The sequence below is a fragment of the Quercus lobata genome, chromosome 10 (genome assembly GCF_001633185.2).
Source record: "Quercus lobata isolate SW786 chromosome 10, ValleyOak3.0 Primary Assembly, whole genome shotgun sequence".
Taxonomy (NCBI): domain Eukaryota; kingdom Viridiplantae; phylum Streptophyta; class Magnoliopsida; order Fagales; family Fagaceae; genus Quercus; species Quercus lobata.
In genome coordinates this window covers 50,035,537-50,057,877 of record NC_044913.1, presented here as the reverse complement: position 1 = coordinate 50,057,877, position 22,341 = coordinate 50,035,537, and the positions used below count along the sequence as shown (strand labels likewise).

General features: G+C 36.6%; 3 protein-coding genes across 3 annotated transcripts; all 3 read left to right on the top strand.

Moving 5' to 3' along the window:
• Positions 1–167: 167 nt before the first annotated feature.
• LOC115964906 (2-hydroxyisoflavanone dehydratase-like) lies at positions 168–3,370 on the top strand. Its single transcript, XM_031084132.1, has 2 exons — positions 168–200; positions 2,208–3,370. The coding sequence occupies exons 1-2, from the start codon at positions 168–170 to the stop codon at positions 3,318–3,320; spliced, it is 1,146 nt and encodes a 381-aa protein (XP_030939992.1). The 3' UTR covers positions 3,321–3,370.
• A 13,020-nt stretch (positions 3,371–16,390) lies between these two features.
• On the top strand, positions 16,391–17,713 carry LOC115962735 (2-hydroxyisoflavanone dehydratase-like). The gene has a single exon (XM_031081616.1). It carries the CDS (start codon positions 16,523–16,525, stop codon positions 17,492–17,494), a length of 972 nt encoding a protein of 323 aa, XP_030937476.1. The 5' UTR covers positions 16,391–16,522; the 3' UTR covers positions 17,495–17,713.
• A 3,230-nt stretch (positions 17,714–20,943) lies between these two features.
• LOC115962736 (uncharacterized mitochondrial protein AtMg00810-like) lies at positions 20,944–21,972 on the top strand (the record flags this gene model as incomplete). Its single annotated transcript, XM_031081617.1, has 1 exon — positions 20,944–21,972. A coding segment is annotated over one exon (1,029 nt), but the record flags the coding sequence as incomplete, so codon positions are not given.
• Between the last annotated feature and the right edge of the window lie 369 nt (positions 21,973–22,341).

The window sequence follows — 22,341 nt, the reverse complement described above, 5'->3', positions numbered from 1 at the left end:
TATATATATATATTTTAAGCACTAATCAAATTAAAATAAACTCACAACACTTGAAGTGTTTCTAACTACTTCTATTGGCAAATTTATAAATATAGTGCTCGTTTGGATAGCACTTAAAGTGCTGCGTCTGCGTTTCCTCAGTTTTTTTTTTTTTTTTTTCAGCCGCAATGGTTGACCCGATCTTCTGTGAACAATGCACTGTTCACGGGTCCCATAAACTTTACTTTTTATCAACTTTTTCATTAAAAATGGGTCTCACAGTACTATTCACACATTTAAAAATTATTTTGTTACAGTGTTTTCAGTTTTTAGTTTTCAGTTTCAACAAAATAAGTTCTATCCAAACAGACCCATAAAGTTTTGAAGTTTATAGCTAAAACATGATTGAGATTTTAAAAATTATGTTGGAAGATGTCTTGTATGTTTGATCAGTATCCATTACTTGAGTTTTAGAAAAATGATTAAATAATTAAATTTACCTTTATTTATTAACGTTTTTGGGAAGAATGATAGTTTATTATGGTATAGTATCTTACTAAGTGGCCTTGAGTATAGTCATCAAAACGTGAATTGTATTGTAAATTGATTTTTTATTTTCTATATCGTGTATCGTAAGATACATCCAAAACTCAGAGAAAATCTAATTAAATTTTAATTGGATTCGTAATTTTGTGCCACATGTCCCATTATTTTTTTTAATTAATTTTTGTACCAAATAAATTATTAGAGAAAAACCTGAAGATTTTATATAAAAAACTACAAAAATGCTCTGAAAAACCTATAGGGTTATATTAAAACTGATATAAATGCTGCAATGTAGAAACTGGATTGTCACAAAAACTAAACTCTTTGAATTCTCTCTCTTTAATGGAAACCATGAAATTATTGATGAAACTTTAGAGCAAAAAATCAAAGCAAGTAACTTTGTTATTACTCAAAGGTTTTAGAGAAGCATGTTGTCTTCATTGTGCCATCATTCTCTACCTTAGGTCCATTCATTCTCTCTCCAAGTAAATAGTTCTTTATGTTAGGTTCTAAGACTTTAGGAGCTAAATGTCTTAGAACTTCAATGTGTAATATGTTGGCAAACCATGATAAAAAATTAGAGTCTAGATTTAGGTTGCTCAAAGTGTATTTATTTGTAAAGTTGGAATCGAGTAATTGCAAGATTTATTTGTCTAAATTTGCAAGGCTCGATCAATCGAACCTCGTTTAGATTATTTTTTCTACAAAATTTCCAACTCATCCCAAGCCCAGTTTGACGTATAGGGTTTTATATTATAAGTATAAAAGAAAAAACCCTAGTGGCCTATTTGGTAAGGTAGTCAAATAATAGTTTTTAGTGTTTAAAAACCAAAATCTGTGAACCCAAAAAAACAACGCGTTTGGTAAGAGATTTTATTTAAGAGTGTTTGAATTACGTTTCTCATTTTAGCGTGTTTAAATACTAAATTTAGAAAACTTCTCCTACTAATTTTCACTTTTCAAATAATATTACTCAATGACACTTTTGTAAATATTTAGAAAAGTGTGGGATACACTTGATAAAACTTCACATAACTACAACTCTCTCTCTCTCTCATGCACACCTCATCTTTTTCTATTTTTTAGTTCTTTCTCTTTTTTCCTTCCATCTCTCTCAAGTGTACTTCTCTAATAAATATTAATGAAATAATTGTACTTGTTAGAAAGTTATCACTTAAAAAAAAAAAAAAATACATATATACATATACCAAACATACAATTATATTTTTTTTTCACATTTTAAATTATGTTGTTTGAAACATGGTACCAAATACATTTTTTTTTTTGCATTATGAGTACTTTAAACACGTATTTTCACAACATTTTTTAATCCACAGTTTCACATCATTTTGAATAACTATACTTGAAAGCTATTACCAAACAGGCCTTGAAGTTTTGTCACAAAGTTCAACATAGGTTGTGTCTTGTATTGGCTGAGAAAGACATTTTTTTTTTTTTTACTATTTAACTTATTTTTGTTAATATTTATTCTATGTTTGCTACTATTTATGAGTCTATTTACTTTATTTTTTTATACTATTTTTGAGTCACACTATAATATTTTAACTAACTTTTAGTTTTATTTACGTAGTTTTTAGTAAGTTTCCACCAAAAAAGTTATCCCAAAAGACAAAGTCTTCCATTTCCTCCACCATTAAAGTTTTGCAAGCTATAGCTAATAGTTTCATTCATCCATTTTCTCTCTTTCTCAACCAAAGGCTGCAATAACTTCCACCATCAAAGAAGTAGCCACAAAGCTTCTTCCTTTGATCCGGGTCTACAAGGACGGCTCAGTGGAACGCCTCGAAGGCACTCCAATTGTTCCACCATCACTTGATCAAGACCCAGAAACTAGAGTTTCATCCAATGCCATAACCATTTCAGAGAACACTTCCATCTTAGCAAGCCTTTACCTCCCAAAACTCACTTCCCACAACCAAAACCAAAAGTTCCCCATCTTAGTCTACTTCCATGGCGGTGGCTTTTGCATTGAATCCGCCTTCTCAAGCCTCTACCACTGCTACCTCAGCAACTTAGTCTCCCAAATAAATGTAGTCGTTGACTCGGTCGAGTATAGACTTGCACCAGAGCACCCTCTTCCAGCTGCTTATGAAAACTGCTGGGCTGCACTTCAATGGTCTTCCTTTCAATCAGCTGGTACTGATAAAGATCCATGGTTAATCAATAACAATGACTTTGAAAGAATTTTTATAGGGGATGACTGTGTTGGTGGGAATATAGTACATAATATAGCTATGAGAGCTGGGGTTAAGAGCTTGCCATGTGGTGTTAAAGTTTTAGGTGCTTATCTTGTCCATCCTTATCATTGGAGTTCTAAGCCAATTGGCCCAGAGTCTAAGGAAGTACACGAGAAGAGCTTGCCTAGTTTTGTTTGGAACTTTGTGTATCCCTCAATAACTAGTGGTGTTGACAATCCAATGATCAATCCAGAAGGGCCAGGTGCACCGAGCTTAGCTGGGCTTAGGTGTGATCGATTACTTATGTGTGTGGCTGGGAAGGATTTGTTAAGGGATAGAGGTGTTTGGTATGTTGATATGTTGATAGAATTATTTGAATTGGAGGGTGAAGACCATATTTTCCATATCTTCAATATTGAGACTGAGAATGCTAAGGGTATGGCCAAACGCTTGGCTTCTTTTATCTTCAAGTTAAAAAAATACTTTGGTACATTAGAAGGAATGCTGCTTGGGACTATAATAGCAAGCAATAATTATCATAATGGTAGTAGATGCTTCATCAAGATATGTCCCACTTGCTTCCTTCCATTGTTTTAGTTTAACTTATGCTGTTTGATTGAGATCAATAAGGAAAATTTCTTCAATCAAAGATGGCTTATGGGGAAGGGTTTTATTTATTTATTTATTTATTACTTCTATTGTGTTCGTGCTTAATTTGGTGACCATGATTTTTGGGGTTTTATTCAGTATATGTCCTTATGCATTCATATATGTATATACATCTCTATTTTCCATCAAGAGTTCTTGCATACACCGGTTGATCTCTTTGGCATAATTTTAGAGCTAAGGCGAACCGCCCTCACTAGTTCAGAGGTGGAATTTTGTATCATGGGGATATATAAAACTCCACTTACATGGAGGTTGGTCTCCTATAATCGGTCTCATTCTATCCTAATCTTGACAAACCTTACATTGGTTTTACACATTTTTGCTTATCCTCTTCTCTCACCTTCATCTCTCTTATAGTGAGAGATTCTTTGGAATTGCTACTCGTCAAAGATGCTATGTAACATTCCCGAACAATGGTATGGTTTAATTCGCTCGATTTCCCCTCTCTTATGTTCCATGGAGAACCACACCATCAAGCCATAAGTTGCGGTGACAGCTTCATTTGCTTGAGAGTTATCCTGCCTAGAATGACATTATAGTTTGATGGATGGTCCATGTTGGGTCTTGTTTTGGTCTTGACTCATAAAGGCTTATTTTCTTATTTTTGGCCGAAGCTCTCTTAAGGGAGTTTCCAGCTACACATAGAGGACAAATATATACAAAAATAAAATTAACACACGAGTTGGGTCATGACTCATAAAGGCTTATTTTCTTTTCTTTGGGCCCAAGCTCTCTCATCGGATCTTCTAGCGTACACATAGAGGACCATATATACAAAAACTAAAGGAACACACAAGTGTGAGAGATAAAGTCTAATTTTGAGCTTTTCTTCCTCTTATCATGGCCATTGAAATGTATTAAGGCAAAGAGTCTCAAAGGTGTGCTGAATTTCTTTTAACAAGTTGGTGAAGTTGGGTTTTGTAAAGCTCCTTGAGGTAACCTTGTATTTCTTAAAGTTGCTTGTGCAAGCCCAAGTTGTGTGATAAAATTTGAGTTGAAGAAACTTGTTCTTTATCGTGGATTGCCCAAAGCACAACTTGTAGATATAGATTTAGTGTGCATTTAGGAAGTGATGTTGAAGTTGGCTTTGGGGTCTAACCCAACTTGTAATATCATGTGGTTCAATTTAGTAATGCCAGGTGGTTTGGGGAGAACTATACAATGTAAGATGCACTTTGATGAGAATGTCAAAGACTTAAATGGGAGAGATTATTGGGATGAGCCACATAAAACTCGTTGTCACAAAAATGTATATATATAAAAAAGGAAAATTCTTAGTTTATACTATACTAGCAATGTAAATCCTACATTGTAAACTCAACAAATATGTACAATTGTACACGTTTATTGCAGAGGTGATGGTTGTCAATGAGTTGTTGTACAGCATTTAATGCGGAGGTGATTGTTGCTTAACTTGTAAGTTTCCTTTCCCTTTCACCTGCATCTGGGACTATGGCTGACTTCGGTTCTCTATTTTTCAACTATGCTAGCTTCCTTTCGTCTTCCACAGGGCACCCTTTGTGAAGCCTCCTCGGGTGGAGTGTAGTCCTTTGGTTTTCCAGTTTGTCGGATTTATTGAGTATCTTAATTGGGCTGGGCCTTGTTTGATAGTGAATTGGGCCAAAGATCTCTTTGGGCCTGTCTTGGCATGGGTACCTCTCTTGAACCCCTCCTCCCCCCTACAATTACTTATATAATAATAATTAAAAAAATATAAATTAATAAATCAAATTAACATTTGTTTATAACATACACATTCAAATTTATTAAACTCAAAAGTAATAATACATCGCATATGAGCCACAACAATAATTTTTTTTTTTCATAATATCCATCATCTTATGTAATCAACTCCATTTAATTCTATGTTATCATGTTCATCTTGTGAAATTATTTCTTCATTGACACTTTTTTACATGATCATTAGCATCTACTATCTCTTTTTTTTTTTTTTAATAATATTTTTTTCTTTATATTTATTTTTGGCATTATTGATTGTTAGACTTATAACAATCAGCAAAAGTAAAAATAATAATTTATTCATAGTTAGAAAAGAAATTTGCAAATATGAAAGTGAAATGTCAAGTATGTAGTTCTAAATTTTTAGGAGAAAAAGAAAAAGAAAAAAACTCATGAACATATTATTTTATTGGGCTCAACGAAGTAATCTGATAATTGTGTTAAAAATAAATCTAATAACTAATTGGACTCAAATAAATTCATAAATAAAAACAAAACAAAAAAAATATAAATTTTAAACCACAAAAAAAAAAAAAAAAATCAATTCTAACCCGCATGTCTTTGTATCATATGATACGTACAATTTTAGAATACCATACGATTCATATGATACACACCTATTTATTGTACGATTCATGAGCATAAAACCTTTTGTACACGATACGATATGTATCGTGTATTATACTATACTGACAACTATGATCTTAAGTTTAAACTCTATCTCCCATTTTAAAAGTAAAAATTCCATATTTCTCATTTTCACATTTTGTACTCCCTCATACTCCATATGTGAGGAATGTTGTTGACCCATGTAAATCCCATGTTACACCTATCTTCCTTATACTATGTATGTAAGTAATGTTATTGACCCATGTAGACACCATGTCCCCCAATGACACTCACACCACAAACATAAGTATTGTTGTTGAAGACATAAACCAAATTAGTTTTCTTTTTTTTTTTGCTAAACTTCAATGTCATTACTCAAAACTAAGAACACGGAGAGCAATCCCCCTTAAAACAAACTCAAGAGAAAGGGGAAGATTGCTTTTATTAAAACAAAATGATTGGAGGGAGCTGAGTGCAACTCTAGCAACTGCATGTGCTACAGAATTGCTGTTTCTCCTAATCCATCTAAACTTGCAGGAAACAAAAGAAGAAAGTAAACTATTTATGTTGCTAACAATAGTGCTTATGTTCCGGTCAGGGACATGATTAGGTGATGATAGAGCATTGAAGCACACTTAAGCATCCCCTTCAATAATGACAGTCATCCATTGTTCTGGAATTGCTAGGTGGACAGCTGGTAGAATAACAGTTGCTTTTGCCTGAGATGGTGTGCAAAGATGATGTCTAAAGCCCCATATAAACAGAACTTCATCCGAGTGGTTCCTAGCTACAACAGCTAAAGCTGATTTGGAGTTGTTTAGTGTCGTGTCCACATTGAGTTTGACCCAGCCAATGGGGGGTGGGGTCCACGTCGAAATGGGTTGCACATAAGGAGTAGGAGTCAAGGCCAAGAAGGTTTTGGAGAGCTCCACGAATCTTGAAAGCACATTTTGCTTCGCCTTGTGTATGTCAGCTCTACTTTCTGTAGTTAAAAAATTTGGCTTCTTCCACTGATTTTTGATATAGAGAAGAATGGTTTAGGTAGAAGGGAAGGGAGGAGGACTAGCATTGAGATTCTTCAGCATCTGTTATGAATATGAAGATTTTTCTTGAAATATTTGGGGTTTGAATGATCTTTAATAATAGTCTGTTTTAAGGATTTATATGTGTAATTCGAAGGGAGATGTGGTATGCTTTTCAAGAAATGAAAAAAAGTTATGACTAAGGAGCATGATAGGAGTTTTGTTTTTTCTTGGATAAGGTAGAGGCTTTTATATATTGGACTATTTTGTTAAATGATGGTGTTACTTGGGTTGTTCATCTCATGTTGGATGGTGGGTTGTGAAAAAGATTGATGTGGATATTGGTCAATACTCTGTTTCTTGTCTTTTCAACATAGAGAAAGATACCTTTTACCAGATTATTCCATCCTTTCATCTATCAAAAAAAAAAAAAAAAAAAAAATTAAGGGAAAGATTCATTTAGGCTTTTATTGGAGTGTATACTTCAAATAAGGATGGGGATTTATGTGCTATGTGGGAAGAATTTAAAAATCTAGAATGAATTTTGAAGCTTGTGAGATGAGGAAGTGCCATTTGAACTAAGATTAATTGGCAAAAAATGATTATTTTAAGAAAATTTGAGTTGAAGACCATTATAACTTGTTCTTTATCGTGGATTGCCCAAAGCACAACTTGTAGATAGAGATTTAGTGTGCGTTTAGGAAGTGATGTCGAAGTTGGCTTTGGGGTCTACCCCAACTTGTAATATCATGTGGTTTAATTTAGTAATGCCAGGTGATTTGGGGAGAACTATACAATGTAAGATGCACTTTGATGAGAATGTCAAAGACTTAAATGGGAGAGATTATTGGGATGAGCCACATGAAACTCGTTGTCACAAAAATGTATATATATAAAAAAGGAAAATTCTTAGTTTATACTGTACTAGCAATGTAAATCCTACATTGTAAACTCAACAAATATGTACAATTGTACACATTTATTGCGGAGGTGATGGTTGTCACTGAGTTGTTGCATTGCATTTAATGTGGAGGTGATTGTTGCTTTACTTGTAAGTTTCCTTTCCCTCTCGCCTGCATCTGGGACTATGGCTGACTTCGGTTCTTTATTTTTCAACTATGCTAGCTTCCTCCTCGTCTTCCATGGGGCACCCTTTATGAAGCCTCCTCGGGTGAAGTGTACTCCTCTGGTTTTCTAGTTTGTCGGATACATTGAGTATCTTAGTTGGGTTGGGCCTTGTCTGATAGTGAATTAGGCCAAAGATCTCTTTGGGCCTGTCTTGGCATGGGTACCTCTCTCGGACCCCTCCTCCCCCCCCCCCCACAATTACTTATATAATAATATTTAAAAAAATATAAATTAATAAATCGAATTAACATTTGTTTATAACATACACATTCAAATTTATTGAACTCAAAAGTAATAATACATGGCATATGAGCCACAATAATAATTTTTTTTCCATAATATCCATCATCTTGTGTAATCAACTCCATTTAATTCTATGTTATCATGTTCATCTTGTGAAATTATTTCTTCATTGACACTTTTTTACATCATCATTAGCATTTACTATCTTTTTTTTTTTTTTAATAATATTTTTTTCTTTATATTTATTTTTGGCATTATTGATTGTTAGACTTATAACAATTAGAAAAAGTAAAAATAATAATTTATTCATAGTTAGAAAAGAAATTTGCAAATATGAAAGTGGAATGTCAAGTGTGTTGTTCTAAATTTTTAGGAGAAAAAGAAAAAGAAAAAAACTCATGAACATATTATTTTGTTGGGCTCAACGAAGTAATCTAATAATTATGTTAAAAATAAGTCAAATAACTAGTTGGACTCAAATAAATTCATAAATAAAAACAAAACAAAAAAAATATAAACTTTAAACCACAAAAAAAAAAAAAAAAATCAATTCTAACCCGCATGTTTATGTATCATACAATACGTACAATTTTAGGATATCATACGATTCATATGGTACAAACCTATTTATTGTACGATTTATGAGCATGGAACCTTTTGTATGCGATACGATACGTATCGTGTATTATACTATACTGACAACTATAATCTTAAGTTTAAACTCTATCACCTATTTTAAAAGTAAAAATTCCATATTTCTCATTTTTCACCTTTTGTACTCCCTCATACTCCATATGTGAGGAATGTTGTTGACCCATGTAAACCCCATGTTACACCCATCTTCCTTATGCTATGTATGTAAGTAATGTTATCGACCCATGTAGACCCCATGTCCCCCAATGGCACTCACACCACAAACATAAGTATTGTTGTTGAATCACATAAACCAAATTAGTTTTTTTTTTTTTTTTTTGGTGCTAAACTTCAATGTCATTACTCAAAACTAAGAACACGGAGAGCAATCCCCCTTACAAACAAACTCAAGAGAAAGGGGAAGATTGCTTTTATTAAAACAAAACGATTGGAGGGAGTTGAGTGCAAATCTAGCAACTGCATGTGCTGCATAATTGCTGTTTCTCCTAATCCATCTAAACTAGCAAGAAACAAAACAAGAGAGTAAACTATTTATGTTGCTAACAATAGTACTTATGTTTCAGTCAGGGACATGATTAGGTGATGATAGAGCATTGAAGCACACTTGAGCATCCTTTTCAATAATGACAGTCATCCATTATTCTTGAATTGCTAGGTGGACAGCTGGTAGAATAGCAGTTGCTTTTGCCTGAGATGGTGTGCAAAGATGATGTCTAAAGCCCTAAATAAACAGAACTTCACCCAAGTGGTTCCTAGCTACAACAGCTAAAACTGATTAGGAGTTGTTTAGTGCCTCGTCCACATTGAGTTTGACCCAGCCAATGGGGGGTAGGGTCCATGTCGAAATGGGTTGCACAGAAGGAGTAGGAGTCAAGGCTGAGAAGGTTTTGGAGAGCTCCACATTTTGCTTCACCTTGTGTATGTCAGCTCTACTTTCCTGGAAGTGGGTCAGGTTTCTTGTCCTCCAAATTTCATCAATAATCAGCATCATTTTAAGCGAAATGGTCCATTGGTCTTGAACTGGGAGTGGAGAGCTAGGGGGAGATATGATGAGCTTAACAATGTCTTCATTGGAAACAAAGGAGGAGGGATTAATTTTGATACCCCAGTAGATTGAAGCCCAAAAAGCTCTAGCGAATGGACATTCAAAGAAGAGGTGTACACAAGACTCAACTCCAGAGTTACAAATGATGCAAGTAGGATCAAAATGATCAATTCTTCAGCTTAGATTCACCTTCGTAGGAAGTGCGTCTACACCAATCCTCCATAACAACATTTTTAATCTCTCAGGTAACCTTGCTTTCCAAAGCTTCTTCTAGAGGTTGTTTTGTTGGTTGTTACCGCTAGATGATCTGAAGGAAAAATCATGAACATATTTGATAGAAAACATACCCTTAGAGTTTTGGCACCCAAATGAGCTTGTCTTGCTTGGAATTATAAGGAATTGGAATAGCTAAAATAACTCTAGCTGAATCGGTAGAGAACAAGTCAGCAATCATATTGGAGTTCCAGGATTTAGAATGTTGATCTATCAGCTCGAAAGCTTTTAGAGGGTGTTAAGTGATTGTGCTCACTCTAGGTTGAGGCTTGAAGCCCTCTAGCCATGGGACCCACTGATCTGTCCAAACATCAATTGTCCTACCATCACCAAGCTGATAGCATGCTCCTTTTTCGACAAGCTTTTTAGGGCACTCAATTGCTCTCCATGTGGGCAAAACTTTTTTAGGTGGGTCAACTCGAAGCCAATCATTGCTAACTTTGTACTTTGCATGGAGTAAATCCATACACATGCTTCTCTTCCCTGAACATACCATCTAGGCTAGCTTAGCTAGATGGGCTGAGTTTACTTCCTTGGCTTTTTGGAACCCGAGATCGCCTACATTTTTGGGACGACATAGATTGTCCCAAGCCTTCCAAGCTACAAATCTCCCTTCTTTTTCCTTTGGTTTCCACCAAAACCTCCTAGTTAAGGAGTCAAGCTTATCACAAATCTTCTCTGGAATATTGAAAGCAGAAAGAGTGAAGTTTGGTATGGTTTGGGTGACCGAATTGATGAGGGTGCACCTACCTGCCCAAGAGAGACATCGGCTTCTCCACCCTGTTAGCTTAGCTTCTAGTTTTTCTTGAAGGAATTTGAAATCCTTTGAGGGGGATCTAGATAGGAACAAGGGTGCTCATAAATAGATAGCTTCCTTTTTGAGGCTCTTCATTTGGAGATGGTGTTTTATGGCTCTTCTACTTGATGAACATGTATGTTTGGAAAAAAAATATTCCAGATTTGCCTCTATTTAGGCTTTGGCTTGACCACTCGCAATACTTGTCAAGAAACTTTGCTAAGATTTCTGCATCTTTTTTAGTGGCTTTTGAGAAGAGGACAATATCGTCAGTGTACATAACATGTGTCACAACAGGACCTCTAACACTTGCTTTGACACCGCTGATGTTACTTGAACAGAGTTCCTTATCCAGCATTCTCGATAGCACCTCTTGCCCCAAAATGAAAAGGTATGACGACAGAGGATCTCCTTGTCTCAAACTCCTACTAGGTTTGAACCATTCAGATTTGCCTCCATTAACTAGAATTTCGAATGATACTAATGAGATGCAAGCTAAAATCCACCTGATAAAGCCACTGTCAAATTCAAAATTGGTGACCATAAACCAAATTAGTTAATACAATATCGATACCAATTACTAAACCAGTATTAATGCCCCCAGAAATGTAATGGATATAATACCAACTTGTATTGACTGTACTAGGAATTTTTTAGGTATTTTGGTTGGTATATGAAAAATAATTAAAAAAAATGTATTTTTTTATTAAAAAGATGGGTTATAAAATATATGGATGATTTTATCAATTGCCATGTAATAGGTGGATGAATTTCCCTCCAAAATAGTTTGGAGGTAAAATTTTTCCGAAATAAAATATCCAAACATGGGTGAGTGGAAACCCCACCTACTTCTCCTCACTCCCTTTTAGTCTCCTCTCTTTTCATCCAACCAAGAGTGTGTGTGATAGAAGAATTTATAGACCTGTTAGCCTAGATGAAATTTTGTTTGTGAATATTGGAAAATTTCATGATAAGATGATCCTAAATTCCAATAAGCAACTTTGAGTTCACAATTCTTATAACAATATCATAATTTTTAGGAATCAACACAAATTCGCTTGAAATCTTTACTTTCTATGTTGTCGCAGGCTTGCAGCATCATAAGAAAAGAAATTAAAATTCATACTTACCTTGACAAAGTAAGTAACATCCTTCAATTTTGACATAATATTAAAAATTTTCATATTTAATTATTTGCTGTGCACATCATAAAAGAATAAATTATAATTATAATTTTATGAGAGCTTTAAGAAGTCTAACTGCACATTATTAAATTAAAAATATAATATTATCTTACGAAGCCTATTGTTAATTAGTTTGGATAAGATATTAGACTAAAGAATCTATATGGTGGGTGATTAGTTAGTTAAGCCCAATAGAGAAAAGAAAATTTACATGAATTGGGCTATTATTTATCCGGGTCGATATCTTAACGGTTTATCTATCTCTGTGCTTCTTAGGGCCTGTTTGGGTAAGGGTTTTTCATCACTCAATTTCCGTCACTCAATTTCCATCACTCATCACTCATCACTCATAACTCATCACTCATCACTCATCACTCATTTTTTCACACTCATTTGGCAACATCACTTTTATTTTCATCACTCAATTTTTTCACACTATTCATGGGTCCCACACCTGTCAGCCAGTACAGTAGTTTTTTTTTTTTTTTTTTTTTTTTAGCACCCAACTCACCGAAGCTAATATATATATATATATATAAAAAAAAAAAACCAAACCGAACAGCCAACCCAGGAAAAGAAAAAAAGAAAAAGAAAAAAAAAAAAAGAACAACGCCAACCCAGAAAAAAAAAAAAACAACGCCAACCCAGAAACCGAACAGCCAACCCAGGAAAAGGAAAAAAAAAAAAAAAAAAAAAACCTGAACGGCCAACCCAGGAAAAGAAAAAGAAAAAGAAAAGAAAAAAAAAAAAAAACAGGCAACCCCAACCCAGAAAAAGAAAAGAAAAAAAAAAAAAAAAAAAACCTGAACGGCCAACCCAGGAAAGAAAAAGAAAAGAAAAAGAAAAAAAAAAAAACAAACAGGCAACGCCAACCCAGAAAAAGAAAAAAAAAAAAAAAAACCTGAACGGCCAACCCAGGAAAAAGAAAAAGAAAAAGAAAAGAAAAGAAAAAGAAAAAAAAAAAAAAACAAACAGGCAACGCCAACCCAGAAAAAAAAAAAAAAGTCAAAAAGTGGTCAAAAGTTGCGGCTGTGGGTCCCTCATGTGTGTTTATTTACGAAAATGCCATTGAGTTATGAGTTATGGAAACTGAAAACAGCCTTTTGTTGTTTTCAGTTTCCATAACTCATAACTCAAAAATTAGAGAATTGAGTGATGGAAACAGAGTTATGGAAACAGAGTTATCGTTTGGCCAAACAACCTTTTTACTATGGGTCCCACCATTTTTGAGTTATGAGTTATGGAAACAGAGAATTGAGTTATCAAAAAACTCAATCCAAACGGCCCTTAATTTCTTTCTTCCAAATGGTTCAGCCTCCACTCGGTTAGCATGGCACAGAGGTGAAATATAAAAAAGAGAAATACAGGTGAGAATTCAACCATCGCTTCTTTTACTTTATGGTTTGTCACTCTGTCCCACCATTCAACCAATTTTTTCCTTCTATGATCGTACATTCCCACTCATGACTCATAGCTTCGGAAAATCCAATTAATTGGTTTAAGTGAGAGCCAAGAGATTTGTCATTCCGAATAAACATTCATTTAATAAACCATCAACAGAGAAAAATATACAAAATTATTGTTTTTTAAGCTATTACAGTGCAATTATTTATGAAAATGAAACATTAGATTTTCCTCAACATTAGTAGTTGGCAATGTTGCACCACTAGTTTTAGCTTCTAAATCATTTGAAGCTTTTTTTTTTGAAAAAATCAAAATATAGTAGTTGGCTTTTTCATAATCTATAAATAAAATATAATTTGAAATTATCAGGTCATTATATAGTCAATAATCTACAATCATTACACACAATAGACAAACACTATTCACACAAGTAGTCAACAAATAACCAACAAACTCAAAAACTAAAGAATTGCACCAATGATTTGGCTTGCATTTTTGTTTTTGGTTGCTAAAGAAAATTCGGGAAAATCTGGCAATGTTCCACATTTTTTTTTTCAATTTAATGTTGAGGTGGCATTTTTTAAACATTACTTTTTAGCCACATTAGCATCTTGTGTGTCTGCTGTCACATATTGTGTGTCATGTAGACATTTTTCGTTAGAGAGTTAACGGTAGAGACCAAATTGATTACAAGTTGAAAATAATAGGGATTAAATTGACTATAATTATAAAATATAGAGAGCAAAATTATATTTTTGCTAAAAATCTTTTTAATTTTTTAAAAGACACTAAATAACAAAAACACTACCAAATGAAACTACAAGTCTATACTAAAATGCACAGAACTGTGAAAACATCACATGAGCATTGTGTTGTTTTACATAGTTCACAGTTGTTAGTCACTAACCTAGAGCCACCTAACCACCATTTATTATAAAAAATTAAAATAAAATATCTTTGGCCTTATTAAAGATTGAAAGGGAAAGTTCAAAGATGGAGTTAGAGTCTACCTCTCTCTCTTTGACTTTTTTTTTTATTTTTTATTTTTTTTATTTTTAATTTTAAGATGTGGTGGAGTTTCTCAACTCTGCCTCTCTTTTAATTTTCTTCACAATACTGTCAAAATATATGATTAAATCTAAGTTAATCAACCAACTAACCAATCATTAGAAATTCAGATATGAGAGAGGGATAAAATGTTACCAGGTTTAATCTGGGGCCTCTGAGCAATGTTGATTGCTGCGGTGGACTACTGGTGGCCAGTGTCGTTAGGCGTAGTGCACTGGTCTACCTTCGGTTATGCTCAATTGCTGTTCTACTACAGTGCCACTGTCCAACTCCTCAGTTCTAAAGCCTTCTACTGTAAGTGATTATTATTTTTTCTTTTTTTAGTGGCTTATAAATCCATTTTTTCTCTCTTTTATTAGGTGTGTGTCTTGCCGTAAATTGTCTTAGAAACTCCCTTTAGTTAGAACCCGTTGAGAGTTTTTTTTTTTTTTTTTTTTTTTGGGCTTAATTTTTGTTGATGGATTAATATTTTTTTTATAACTTTTTAAAATATTAATAATATTATTGAGACGGTAAAGTATAATTTTATTAAAATAAATTGTTAAAAATAATATATTATATATATATTAAAAAATTAAAAAAAAAATCTGGGAGCACTGCCCCAGGTCCAACTACAGCTTCATCTCTGTTTGCGATGGTACTCTATCTGAAGATGCGCCTGGATTGTGAGTGGGACAAGACACTTCAGCAGAGGTAGAATCTTTTGCACATGCAGCACGCACATGGTTCACAAGCATATCTCTGAGTAAACTTCAATGAAATCTCAGATGGCTTTTCTACAACTCCACTTGAAGATGAAGTTACTTTTCAAAGGGAAATGGGAAAGAGTTAAGTTGGGGCATCATCTTGCGGTTATACTCTACTCTTTACATCTTAGAGAAACTGTTGAAGCATCATCTTGTAATCATACTCTCTAAAACTGAGATGAATTTGTGTTTACTTATGCTGTTGAAGATGCTTGAATAATTGTTACCACTCTGCATAAACCTCAAATTCTATCCTAAAAAAATATTTAAATTGATTCAACGTCATGAAATGATGTACTAATATTTTAATAATTCATCTAATAATGATGTGCTAACCACTTCCACTGACACTAGACAATCTGATGAAGTCATGCAGACGCACTTGCTTTTCTTTATTACCTGTTTTGTCTTTATCTGAAGATGTGCCTGGATTGTGTGTGGGACAAGACACTTTCGCAGAGGTTGAGGGCTTGGTCTATCATTTTAAACTTATATTTTTATATTTCAAACATATTTATACATCATTTTCTCACTTATATATATTTTAAAAAATTATAAACAATCTTTTTCAAATTATTTTATCGAACAAATCTTTTGTACATGCAGCACGCACATGGTTCACAAATCACAAGCATATCTCTGAGTCAACTTCAATGAAATCTCTGATGGCCTCTCTACAACTCCACTTGAAGATGAAGTTACTTTTGAAAGGGAAATGGGAAAGAGGGGATTTTATGTTGGATCATCATCTTGCGGTTATACTATACTCTTTACATCTTAGAGAAACTGTTGAAGCATACTCTCTAAAATTGTGATGATTTTGTGTTTGCTTATGCCGTTGAAGATGCTTGAATAATTGTTACCACTGTGCATAAACCTCAAATTCTATCCTACAAGCAAATATCTTAATTGATTCAACGTCATGAAATGATGTACTAATATTTTAATAATTCATCTAATAATGATGTGCTAACCACATCCACTGACACTAGACAATCTGATGAAGTCATGCAGACACACTTGCTTTTCTTTATTACCTGTTTTGTCTTTATCAACTTGTTCGTATTATCAGCAAGCAGATGAGAACAAATTCTGGAGTTTTGTCACAAAGGTCTTTTATGTCTTCTCTTCCTGCACTTTTAACCACTAAAGCTTTGCAAGCAAGCAATAATAGTTTCCCTTCATCCATTTTCTCTCTTTTCTCAACCAAAGGCTGCAATGACTTCCGCCACCAAAGAAGTAGCCATAGAGCTTCTTCCTTTGATCCGGGTCTACAAGGATGGCTCAGTGGAACGCCTCGAAGACACACCGATTGTTCCACCATCACCTGATCAAGATCCAGAAACTGGAGTTTCATCCAAAGACGTAACCATTTCAGAGAACCCTTCCATCTCAGCTCGCCTTTACCTTCCACAACTCACTTCCCACAACCAAAACCAAAAGTTCCCCATCTTGGTCTACTTCCATGGCGGTGGCTTTTGCGTTGAATCCGCCTTCTCAAGCCTCTACCACTGCTACCTCAGCAACTTAGTCTCCCAAATTAATGTAGCCGTTGTCTCGGTTGAGTACAGACTTGCACCAGAGCACCCTCTTCCAGCTGCTTATGAAGACTGCTGGGCTGCACTTCAGTGGGTTGCCTCTCAATCAGCTGGTAACGATAAAGATCCATGGTTAACCAATAGCGGTGACTTTGAAAGAATTTTTATAGGGGGTGATAGTGCTGGTGGCAATATAGTACATAACATAGCTATGAGAGCTGGGGTTGAGAGCTTGCCTTGTGGTGTTAAAGCTTTAGGTGCTTATGTTGTCCATCCTTATTTTTGGGGTTCTAAGCCAATTGGCTCAGAGTCTAAGGAAGTACACGAGAAGAGCTTGCCAAGTTTAGTTTGGAACTTTGTGTATCCCTCAGTAACTGGTGGTGTTGACAATCCAATGATCAATCCAGAAGGGCCAGGTGCACCGAGCTTGGCTGGGCTTGGGTGTGATCGGTTGCTTGTGTGTGTGGCTGGGAAGGATTTGGTAAGGGATAGAGGTGTTTGGTATGTTGATATGGTGAGGAAGAGTGGGTGGAAAGGCGAAATAGAATTGTTTGAAGTAGAGGGTGAAGACCATGTTTTCCATATGTTAAAAATTGAGACTGAGAATGCTAAGGCTATGGCCAAACGCTTGGCTTCTTTTATCTTCAAGTAAAAAAAAAAAAAATTCGGTACATTAGAAGGAATGCTGCTTGGGACTATAACAGCAAGCAATAATAATCATAATGGTAGTAGATGCTTCATCATGATATGTACCACTTGCTTCCTTCCATTGTTTTGGTTTAACTTATGCTGTTTGATTGAGATCAATGAGGCAAGTTTCTTCAATCAAAGATGGCCTATGGTGAAGTTGGTGTGTTTTTTTTTTTTTTTTTTTTTTTTTCCTGCGTAAATTTGGTGACCATGATTTTTGGGTGTTAACGTATATTATGTTATGGGCTTTAGGCCCAACTAGGATACTTGTACAGTACACTTGTACTTGTACTACACTTCACTTGTACCGCACACATAGGTCTCCTATATTAAGGCACTGATGTATATTCTTTGATTGATGAAATACAATACATTCATTCAGTATTTCTAATATGGTATCAGAGCCATTGCTTTGACCTTTTCTTAGCAGTCTTGTCTTCATTGTGTGACTTCCTTTCTTTTACTAACGCTTCCGCCATCACAACTGCCGCCGCAGCCTATCGCCGTTGAACCTCCGACGTCATCCAGCCGTCATCCTTGGGTTCCGGACCTGCAGCCGCCGTCGTTCAGGAGTTTCACACTACACAGACCATTGCTCTTTGCATCACCGCTGTGAATATTGCTCCGATTTCATTTTTGAAGGTACAACTGAGATCGTCCTGCGCCGATCTACACATCCGTGGAAGCCTCGTCACCATCGGAGACCTCACGCGCCCTCACGCGTCGCTCATAGTTGCTGCTTCGACGAACACGCGCCACACGCGCCTCCACGCGTCGAAATTTCAAGCCATGCGCTTCCCACGCGCCGTCACGCGCCGTCCACTTGCTGCCACGCGTTGCACGCGCTCACACGCTCCCTCACGCGCCCTCACCTGGTCTGCTGACGTCATCGAACCTGCCACGTCAGCCCTAGCTGCGTCAGCATCCACTATTTTGCTGACGTCATTGCCACGTCATCCCGTGACGTCATCTTCTGACAGTTGACCGAGCATTGACCGTTGACTTTGACCGTTGACTTTGACCGAGGTTGACTTTTTCTGTCCAGGTGCTCCTTACCCAGTTTTTCGTGTAGATTTCGTTTTTGCAGTCCATTTTTGCATATTTTGCTTCAAAATGAAGAATAAGGACAGGTCTTCTTCCTTTTGCAACAATCGTCGCCGACAATCCAACAAACGTTTTTGCAATTTTTGCAAACGTTTTGGCCATAATATTGAGACTTGCTGTCAACGCAACAAATCAGTTGTTTCCATTTCTGCTGCTACTGTTGCTAACACTGAGAGTGTCCAACCTATGGCTCCCATCTCTGCAAAGTCTCAGTCTTCTGGATCCACTTTCACCATTTCCACAGATGACCTTATAAATATCATCGCCAATGTCATTCGTATGGTTGGTAATGCATCTTATTCCTCTTCTCTCTCAGCTTTATCTGGTATGTCTCCTACCTCTTGGCTTATGGATTCTGCTTGTTGCAATCACATGACACCTCACTCGTCCTTATTTTCTGACCTTAAACCTGCACCACACCCTCTTAATATTCGCACAGCAAATGGTTCCACAATGTCTGGTCATAATATAGGTTCCGTTGCGACCTCCAATCTCTCGGTTCCTGGAGTCTTTAATATTCCTGACCTTTCTTATAATTTGTTTTCTGTTGGACAATTAGCTGAGTTGGGTTATCGCATTATCTTTGATTATTCTGGGTGTATTGTGCAGGATCCGAGGACGGGACGGGAGCTTGGGACTGGTCCCAGAGTTGGGCGTATGTTTCCCGTGGACAACCTTCGTCTTCCACTTGTTGCTCCTGTTTTTGTTGCTGCAGCTGCTACAGCTTCTTCAATTCCTTCCCTTGCACTTTGGCATGCTCGACTTGGTCATGTATCTTCCTCTCGGGTACAACAATTAGCTTCTAGAGGTTTGTTAGGTTCAGTGTCTACAAAAAATTTTGATTATGTTTCGTGCCAATTAGGAAAACAACCAGCTTTGCCTTTCAATACTAGTGAATCAATATCCACTGATATCTTTGACCTTATTCATTCTGATGTTTGGGGCCCTTCCTCTGTCTCTAGTATTGGTGGGTCTCGATATTTTGTTGTCTTTGTTGATGATTACTCTCGCTATAGCTGGATTTTTAATATGAAACATCGTTCTGAATTATTGCAAGTATATTCTAATTTTGCAAAAATGGTTGAAACTCAGTTTTCCAAACGCATCAAAATTTTTCGATCTGATAATGCTCTTGAATATACTCAATATGCTTTCCAAGCTGTTTTGCATTCCTATGGCACTGTTCATCAACTAACTTGTCCAGGTACCTCTCAGCAAAATGGTAGAGCCGAACGGAAACTTCGTCATATTCTTGACACTGTTCGTGCTCTCCTTCTCTCTGCCAAAGTTCCTGCTCCTTTTTGGGGCGAAGCTGCTCTTCATGCTGTTCATGCTATTAATCGCATTCCGAGTCCGGTTATCCAAAATCAAACTCCATATGAGCGCCTTTTTGGGTCATCTCCAGACTATCACCACCTTCGCTCCTTTGGTTCTGCTTGTTTCGTTCTTCTTCAGCCACATGAGCATAACAAACTTGAGCCTCGGTCAAGGCTTTGTTGTTTTCTTGGCTATGGCGAAACTCAAAAGGGGTATCGGTGTTATGACCCTGTCTCTCATCGCCTTCGTGTTTCCCGCAATGTTGTCTTTTGGGAACATCGCCTCTTTGTCGAGCTCTCTCACTTTCGTGCCTCCCTATCTTCCTCCTCTGTTTTAGATCTTTTTCCAGATGAGGCACATATTCCTTCTGTAGCTGCTCCTGATCCTCCTGTAGTTGCTCCTGATTCTCTTGTAGACTTCTCTGTCCAACCACCAGATATCACTGATCCCTTTCCTAGTTCACCCTTTAATGAACAGGTGGAAGATGAACAGGTTGAAGACGAGCTACCCAACCCCAACCCTGAGCTTGGGTCCCCTGCTCCTGCTCCGCCTGAAGATCTTGCACAAGACATTCCACCTCGTCACTCAACTCGAGTAAGATCTATTCCTGCACATTTACTTGACTATCATTGTTACACTGCTCTTGCTACACTACATGAGCCTCACACCTATCGTGAGGCTTCCACTGACCCTTTATGGCAGATTGCAATGAAAGAGGAACTTGATGCATTATCTAAAAATCATACTTGGGATTTGGTGACACTCCCTCCCGGGAAATCTGTGGTTGGTTGTAAGTGGATCTACAAGATTAAGACTCGCTCTAATGGGTCCATTGAGCGCTACAAAGCTCGTCTTGTTGCAAAAGGTTTTACACAGGAGTATGGGATTGATTATGAAGAGTCCTTTGCTCCGGTTGCTCGTATCTCATCTGTTCGTGCCCTCTTAGCTGTTGCTGCTGCCCGTAAATGGGATCTTTTTCAGATGGATGTCAAAAATGCATTCCTTAATGGGGATTTAAATGAAGAAGTTTATATGCAACCTCCTCCTGGTCTCTCTGTTGACTCAAACAAGGTTTGTTACCTTCGACGTGCACTTTATGGCCTTAAACAAGCTCCACGAGCTTGGTTTGCCAAATTCAGCTCTACCATCTCTCATTTGGGTTACATGGCCAGTCATTATGATTCTGCCTTATTTCTTCGTCGCACTGACAAAGGCACTATTTTACTTCTCTTGTATGTGGATGATATGATCATAACTGGTGATGACCTCAGTGGCATTCAAGAACTCAAGGGTTTTCTCAGTCAGCAATTTGAGATGAAAGATCTTGGACATCTCAGCTACTTCTTGGGTCTTGAAATCACTCATTCTACAGATGGACTTTATCTTACTCAAACTAAGTATGCTTCTGAACTCTTGTCTCGAGCTGGACTCACTGATAGCAAGACTGTTGACACTCCAGTTGAGCTTAATGCGCATCTGACTCCCTCAGGGGGGAAACCATTGTCTAATCCCTCTCTTTACAGACGATTGGTTGGCAGCCTAGTTTATCTCACAGTTACTCGTCCAGACATCTCCTATGCTGTTCATCAGGTGAGCCAGTATCTGTCTGCTCCACGATCAACTCACTATGCTGCTGTTCTGCGCATTCTTCGATACCTGAAGGGCACCCTCTTTCATGGCCTTTTCTACTCAGCTCAGTCTCCTCTTGTACTCCGTGCATTCTCTGATGCTGATTGGGCAGGAGATCCCACTGATCGCAGGTCCACTACAGGTTATTGCTTTCTCCTTGGTTCTTCTTTGATTTCTTGGCGAAGTAAGAAACAAACCTTTGTGGCCCGCTCTAGTACTGAAGCAGAATATCGTGCCCTTGCTGATACCACATCTGAGCTCCTTTGGCTACGATGGCTTCTTAAGGATTTAGGTGTGTCCACATCCTCTGCTACTCCCCTTTATTGTGACAACCAGAGTGCCATTCATATTGCTCACAATGATGTCTTCCATGAACGGACTAAACACATCGAGATTGATTGTCATTTTATCTGTTATCATCTTGTCCATGGTGCTCTCAAGCTTTTCTCCGTCTCCTCCAAAGATCAACTTGCAGATATCTTCACCAAGTCACTTCCTAAGGCTTCAGGGTTATTTTGACCATTTTTTAGGTTTTGGGGGTATTTTGGTCATTTTTAAGTTTCAAGGTTATTTTGGTCAATTTTTAGGCTTTGAGGTTATTTCCACCATTTTTTTAGGTTTCTGGGGTATTTTGGTCATTTTCTAGGTTTCGAGGGTATTTTGGTCATTTTTTGGGTTTTGGGGCTATTTTGGTAATTTTTATGTTTCGAGGGTATTTTGGTCTTTTTTGGGTTTTAGGGGTATTTTGGTCATTTTTAG

Excerpts from the sequence above, each read along its gene's own strand:
- LOC115964906 (XM_031084132.1), top strand. The coding sequence starts at position 168 with ATGGTTGACCCGATCTTCTGTGAACAATGCACT. Across the intron at positions 201-2,207 it reads TCTTCTGTGAACAATGCACT|TTTCATTCATCCATTTTCTC; the intron begins GTTCACGGGTCC and ends TATAGCTAATAG.
- LOC115962735 (XM_031081616.1), top strand. The coding sequence starts at position 16,523 with ATGACTTCCGCCACCAAAGAAGTAGCCATAGAGCTTCTTCCTTTGATC.